The sequence below is a fragment of the Alexandromys fortis genome, unplaced genomic scaffold, assembly GCF_014885135.2.
Source record: "Alexandromys fortis isolate MF-2015 unplaced genomic scaffold, M_Fortis_MF-2015_v1.1 scaffold_58, whole genome shotgun sequence".
Taxonomy (NCBI): domain Eukaryota; kingdom Metazoa; phylum Chordata; class Mammalia; order Rodentia; family Cricetidae; genus Alexandromys; species Alexandromys fortis.
This window is the reverse complement of record NW_026067940.1, coordinates 5,431,010-5,437,848: the sequence shown is the minus strand read 5'-3', so window position 1 is coordinate 5,437,848 and position 6,839 is coordinate 5,431,010. Positions and strand designations below refer to the sequence as shown.

Sequence of the window (6,839 nt, the reverse complement as noted above, 5' to 3'; positions counted from 1 at the left end):
CCGGAGTCCCACCTCTCTCTGTCACCCTAGGCAGGAGCTCCAGGCCAGGGCCACCTTTCCCGGGTTGACCTTTGGCCTGTGGAGAAGTGGGCAGGGGTCAGGTGAGCTTGCCGCTAGCTTTCCTAATAGCGACCAGAACATACTGTCCCTGTTTCTGCCCACCTGACCGTGCCCTGCTTCTCACATGAGGGGGTGAGGTTCCAGTTGGGGTGGTGATGGCCCAGCAGGTAGATGAGGTCTGCGGACAGAAGTACTTGGAATACTTTTGGCAGTGCGGGCCCAACCCTCCAGGCTGCCAAGGACCAGCCACAGGGCAAAGGGGAACTCAGGATTGGAAGGAGTCCCAGGGAGATTAAAGATCAGGTTTGGTGGAGGTTCAAGTTTAGAGTGAAGTTAAGGGCTTTGAGCTAAGCAGCTCCCCCTAGTGGCCACCTAACTGGGCCAGGCAGCAGCCAAAGACGTTTCCAGAACCCTGGGCTGATCTCTTGTTGTTGGACCCTGTCTTGGGCCTGGGCAGGGCGCCAAGGTGTGAGGACAGCAAGAAAAGGCAGTCGGGGCTCCGAAGGACAAGGTTGGGAACGAGGCCATTCCCTGATCCACTGCCTCTACTTCTTGGTAGCGTGGTCTTCATTCTACCTACTGCCTCACCAGCAAGTAGAATTAAGAAATCCCCTTGCAGCGTCAAGTCTGAGCCGTAAGTTCCTGGGTTCTAAAGCTCGCTATACTTCTAAATGTCTTTGCTGAAGTGTGTGCATGCAGCCCACCCCCCAAAAAAGTGATCTTTGAGACGATCAGCTCAGGTTCGGTCTCACAGCCTCTACCTTTGCTACCCAGAAACTGAACATTCTGTTCTCCCTCTCCCCCCTTCATGGACGAGATGGCCCTGGCCCCGTGACCACTCCTCTAAAGACCCTTCTGTTCTCACAGGCTGACTCTGGGCCCTTCCAGATGATAGCGGCTTTTTCTAGAGGGTCTGGACGAGACTGACACACTTCCGACTAAGCCTGCGTGGAATACACTACCCCGAAGCCTCCCTCATTGGGGACATAACCCTGTTAATCCGGCCCATCTCTTTCACAAGGATTGCTATTTGGTTTTGCCTCCCCCATGCCATGCTGATGGGATTAACCTAACCAGAACTTGTCTTATAGAATCCCATTAATTTTGAAGACTTTCGGTCTTTTATCCAACCCTGTCCCCAGCGATGATAATGTCACAACTATGCCTATGAAATCCCGATTCAAAGTGCAACCTCACAGAGACTTGAAGACCACTGGAGACCCAGTGTCTGTGTGTGATGGCTCTTCTGGGATGAGCCCACCGTTTTCACTGGATTTAAGGGGCTCCCTCTCCCAGAGAGGGGTAGGAATCATGGAGAAGTTCCAGGCTCCTGCTTTCAGGTGGGACAGTGAGCCGCTGTTCCTCCAGGCTGCTGCAGTACCTCCTCCCTCAGCTTCCGGGACTGTCTGTGGTCTCCCTCTTGACAAAGCCATTTCTCCCAGACACTTTGCCTGATGCTCCCATATGCTGCCACCAGGGGGCAGAAGTGCCTGGCTGGCTTGAGACTTGGGACTGGATTGAGGACAGCCTCTTTACAGAGCAAGGGTCCGAATTCTGAAATGGTCGGTCTTTATTATGCCTTCAGAAAACAAATGTGCTGGTTAAGTTATTCATCATTATCTTCTTAGTAACAAAATAAAGCACTATCTATGTTTACAGTCATAAAAAGAAACAGTCTGGAGAGAAATAGGGTCATGGGGGGGGGCACCTGGCCATGTGGGGTTTGGGGTCACCTCCCCTGGCTTGGGGACTGTTCCAGATCTTTGGAGCTAGGTGCTAATGGTCTTTGATTTTCTTGGGAAAGAACCAGGATGTTCATCAGGAGTGAAGCCCAATCCCCAGGACGGAGTGGGGGAGGAAGGAACCCACCCCACACTCATGAAGAAGGGATGGAGACCAGCTGCCATGGGGTCCCCTCTGCAGGGCTGTCACTGACAAAAAGAGAAGCCATCAGTCCTCTGGCCCCCATGCCTGGGACTCAGGACAAAGCCCCCTGAAGGCGGAGGCACACTCTCACAGTACTAGGAGCTAAAAATGACTCCGTGGGAACTGACTGGCAAAGTCGGGAGGGAGAAAAGGGGTCGGCACGGGGTCAGTAAACGGCCAGTCCCAGGGGCAGGCTGGGCCCTACGGAAAGTCAGAGAGTTCAGTGGGTGGGGTGGGAGCACAGACAGACGGAGAAACAGAGAAGTGCACACTGGGAGAGAACACACAGAACCTGAGACACCAGACTGACGAAGAGGTAGCAATTTGGGGACAAAGAAGCACAGAAGAGGCCCCCAGAGAAGCATCAAGAGACACGTCACAGAGCTCATCAACATGCCTGGCTCACAGCAGCCACTTAGCAAACACCTTCTGCCGGGAGAAGCGAGATGACAACGTGAGCACGCATGCGCGCGCAAGCACGCACCGCACCGCACGCACGCACGCACGCACGCACGCGCAACAGCCAGAGGCACATGGACTTGGAAGACAAAGACAGGATAGGCAGACCCTTCTGCACAAAGGACAAAGTGATCCAGGTGACAGAGGAGCGACCTGGGTGGGACCTTCTGGGGCAGACATGTTGTCCCACCATGGCTGCGGTGGCCAGGACAAGATGGAAACAAAGCACGTTTGGGGGACAGGTGTGTACCCGCCATCCCTCAGGTAGGTAGACAGACCTACAAGATGGGGTACATCCAGTGTTCCCGGGCCATTAGCCCCGAGGGCCAAAGACCTCAGCCAGCTCGGCTCCTCATCATGGTCACATGAATCCCGCCCAGCCAGGCCATTAACTCCTCAGATGTGCCCGAAGGTGTGGTGAAGAGGAGAGCCCTCCCCTCACCTTGGGAATGTATCTACAAGTGCACAGCTTTGCCCATCACCTGGGCACACCCAAGTCCAAGTACCAACATAGTTCAGGCTGGCTGGCTGGGAACAAGGTCTTCCCCAGGGGCGACAGGCCAGGCCCAGCTGGCCGGGGATCAGTCTGTAAGGACCACCAGTTCCCCATCACTCTTCTCTTCGCCCTCTGAGTCCTCGTCCTCGCTGTACCGGTACATCTCTCCATCAGCCACTGAGTGCCTGTCATCTGTGCCCTCCCCTTCCTCCCGGAGGCTGCAGGTATTGACGATGACGGGCATGTTGGGGTCCAGGCCCTGGGGGACATAGTGCTCCACCAATGGTTGTGCCAGGGGCATGCCTGCTGCCCGAGGGAACAGGACATCTGAGGAGCTCACCTGTGCCTGGCCAGCCTGCGGGCTGAGAGGCGGAGAAAAGGGGCAGTTACAGATGTACCCACGTGCCCGCCCAGCCCTCCCTGTTCTGGCTGTCCTCCGGGCATCACAGGCATGCATTCCAACCCCTGTCCTGGCTGAGGAACTGTCACATCCTGGGCGCTGTGTGTGTATCCTGCCGGCCAAATTAACTGTCTGCTATAGATGGAAGATCTAGAGCCATGGGTGTATTCTCGGAAGGTGGCACATGAATATTACTTCATTTTACTGTCACTGACTACAGGACTCCACGCTTGTGCTCGCCAGGGTTATAGTTAAGGAACCTTCCTATGGGCTGAATCCCTGCAGTGTGTCTCAGTTTGCCCTGCGTTTGTCGGGTGGCAGGCGCCCCACAGTCATTCTTGGGTCGGACCCAACCCCCAGTCACCAGAGTCTTACATACAGTCATTATCCACCGGGGATCACACATAGGCGGATGACAAACTGATCTGCACACGGATGCCCAGGGAGCAGCCACACAAACCCTGCCTGCCCTCACACAAAGGCCAGCCACACATGAACCCAGCCTCTCCCAGCAGCCACAGGCTGCTCCTGGCCACGAGGGGAGGCCTGCTCACGGGATGGCGTAGCTCTGGCGAGCACCCTGGCGCCGTGTTCTCATCAGGGCCTTGTACTCGCCCACGCGCAGCCGCCGTCCCTCCACGACGCAGGTGCGCTTAGGCCTCGGCTTGTACTTGTAGTCAGGGTATTTCTCCAGGTGCTGCCGGCTCAGGCGGGCCTGCTCCTCGTAGTACGGCTGTTTCTCTTGGTTTGTCATGGACTTCCAGCGAGAGCCTGACCCAAACCCAGGCAAGAAGAACTCAGGGCCAGACTCTCGGAATCACCCCAGACCCTAGAAACCCTGACTGGACCCTGATCCCCAAGTGGGTCGACAAATACAGGTGAAAGCCCTCATTGAGGGCCTGGCCCAGTGCGGATGCTCCCCGGATGCTGGGCAGGGGAATGGGTGAGCCTGGTAATGGCGGGTAGTTGGCACCACCCTCACGCTGAACAACTCCCACCCCTGAGAGGTGTCTTCCCAAGGGCATTCACAGGAGAGAAGTCACTCCAGGACACCAGGTATCCAGTGTCAGTCTGAGGTGCCACTGGTGTGTGGTAGGTGTGTGGTAGAGCACCTGCTGAGCATGCGCCAGAGCACCTGCTGTGCATGCGCCAGCTCCTAGGCTGCACCCCCAGCACAACAAAGCTAAAAACAAAACCCCGGTGCTCCAGATAGTAATCCTGCATTGTTACTGGAGGGTTCAGCCATGAAAACATCCCTCTCCCCCCTCAGCCTTGTCTGCCCTGCCCCCTCCTCAGTCTCAGACACTGTGTGGCATTTAAAGTCTTGATACTGACGATCCAGGACACCAATCTCCCGTTTACTGCCACAGCACAGGCTAGGAGGCATTGGGAGTATGGGGGAGGTAAGGAAAGCACTAAGTCCCAAGGGAAGGAGCAACCAGAACAGCCTTGCACTGGTACAAGGTCCTAGGATCCAGACGCCCATTACAACTCAACTCCTACACCCTCTAAGATTCTACCAGGGGTTAACAAGACATGGAATATCACCAAGCAAGCCCTAAGTGGACCTAGCTGGCTCCTGGGACCCAGTCCTATTGAACTATCCCCGGCCCTTACCAAGAATTTTGCTGATGCTGGAGTTGTGCATGTCTGGGAAGGCCTGCAGAATTTTCCTCCGCTCATCCTTGGCCCACACCATGAAGGCATTCATGGGTCTCTTGATATGACTGCTGTTCCGGGACTCAGAGAAATGGCGGGCGCCTGGAGGATGGGCAGACAGAGTCAGCAACTGGGCTGGCAGACATCCCTTGCATGGCCACCAGGAGGCACTGAGGAGGCTCACACAGAGGTCAGCTCAGTTCAGGTGGGAAGCAGAGAACAGCAATGAGCAGAGGCCAGAGAACTGGCACCGCAGTGGTCCAGAACTGCAGGGCCCCACAGAGCGGACCTAAGGATAGACACCTGGGCACAATGGAGATGCAGGTCAGGACCTGAGGGCTTAATCCCAGGAAGACCCAGGAAAGGAGGAGAGAAGTGACTAGAGGCAGACAGGGAGGGCCCTAAGTGGAATGAAGCGGTGCCCAGGATCAGAGCCCTCACCGTCCATGTCGCAGCTCAGCATGGCTTCCTCCAGCGGGTGCACACAGCTCTCCTCTGGCCTTTCCTTGGCTGGGGATGAGTCCAGGCTGATGAGGTCCTGCAGGTGACAGAGACATCAGTACGTCCCGTGTCACCCTGGCCTCATCTTCTATTGCATGCTCCTGCCCTCTGGGGAGAGGACGTGTGGCCCATACCTTGCGGAATGAGGGGTTGGGGGAGTTTTCCAAGGTCCCACCGTGGCTGTGCAGCAGTTGGCGAGCATCCTGGATGGCTTTGGTGACAGCATCCCCTTCACCAAGGAAGCCTGTTGATTGAGGAGGGAGCAAAGTGGAGGACAGGGGCAACCCACACTTCTTACACTCCCTGCCACGTCATTCCTAGGGGGTCCTTGTAGTGGCATCTTTGTGGTAGCACGCTCTCTGCCCATCCCCCACTCACCTAAGAGGCTGGGAATGAAGACCCTGGGCTGTCTAATCCGATACTGGAGGACAAATGGGCCATGGAGGGAGGCCTCCTCTGAGCCAGCCTAGACTTTAAGAATGCAGAGGCTGGAGTCTAGTTCAGTGATAGAGAGCCTGGGAATCTTTAAAACCCCACACTGGACCCGAGAAAGGGAAGGGACGTGCCCACAGTGGCATCTGACTCAACTGTCCTCCTGGGTGAGGGCAGATAGGAAAGCTTACCCAGAGGCAGGCTGGGGGGGCTGGACTGCAGGTCCCTTGTGGGAGCCCCGTGGCTAGAGGGGTGCGGCCCGCAGCTGTTCATCTTGAGGCTGGGGGAGCTGGAGGTGTTGGGCAGCTCAGGTGCCTTGGGCTTGGCTGTGAGGTTCAATGGCTGGGGGGGCTCCTGGGGACCCAGAAAGTCAGAAAGTGAGAGACACCAAAGGACACCCCTTCCCCCGCGTCGTGGGACAGACAGGGCTGGGGAGAAAGTGAGACTAAAGCACCTGCCCAGAGCAGCCAAGGGGGAAAGAATGAGAGCAGAGGCGGAGGGCACCCCACGCAGTGGGCAGGGGAGTACCTGCAGGGGGTGGTGGGTGGTCACCCCAGATCTCTTCACCACAGGGGCAGGAGGGCTGTGCAGCAGCTGCAGCGGGTACTCCACTGTGGAAAGAAAAGCAAGGGGCAAAGTCCCAGATGAGACCTGAACAGCAGGTACCAGCGTGACAGGTCCCAGGGCTACATGGTGGGCTGAGCCTAGAGCGGGCCCCACTCGTTCTGTCCTCATCAGGTCCAAGCACCGCAGGGGACTGTCCATCACCCCCTCTTCCTCCATGGGCCCTGCAGGCTGATGGCCATGTCTGCCCAGTTTCCCACGGTCCATGCATGGGAGGGCACACTCCGGTCTTGTACTTGCTGGGTGTGTGTGGGGGGGGGGGAACGGGGGACAAAGCGGCCC

General features: G+C 57.0%; 1 protein-coding gene across 5 annotated transcripts in view; it reads right to left on the bottom strand.

The window, feature by feature from the left end:
• Nucleotides 1-1,612: 1,612 nt before the first annotated feature.
• Nucleotides 1,613-6,839, bottom strand: part of Sox13 (SRY-box transcription factor 13) — a 45,659-nt gene continuing 40,432 nt past the window's right edge. For all 5 annotated transcript variants that reach the window (XM_050147638.1, XM_050147640.1, XM_050147641.1 and 2 more), the window contains 7 exons: nt 6,462-6,544; nt 6,125-6,287; nt 5,636-5,745; nt 5,442-5,538; nt 4,959-5,102; nt 3,896-4,112; nt 1,613-3,303 (listed from right to left, as the gene is read on the bottom strand). In XM_050147638.1, coding sequence (XP_050003595.1) covers nt 3,027-3,303; nt 3,896-4,112; nt 4,959-5,102; nt 5,442-5,538; nt 5,636-5,745; nt 6,125-6,287; nt 6,462-6,544 — 1,091 coding nt within the window. In that variant the 3' untranslated portion in view covers nt 1,613-3,026. The remainder of the gene's footprint in view (nt 3,304-3,895; nt 4,113-4,958; nt 5,103-5,441; nt 5,539-5,635; nt 5,746-6,124; nt 6,288-6,461; nt 6,545-6,839) is intronic.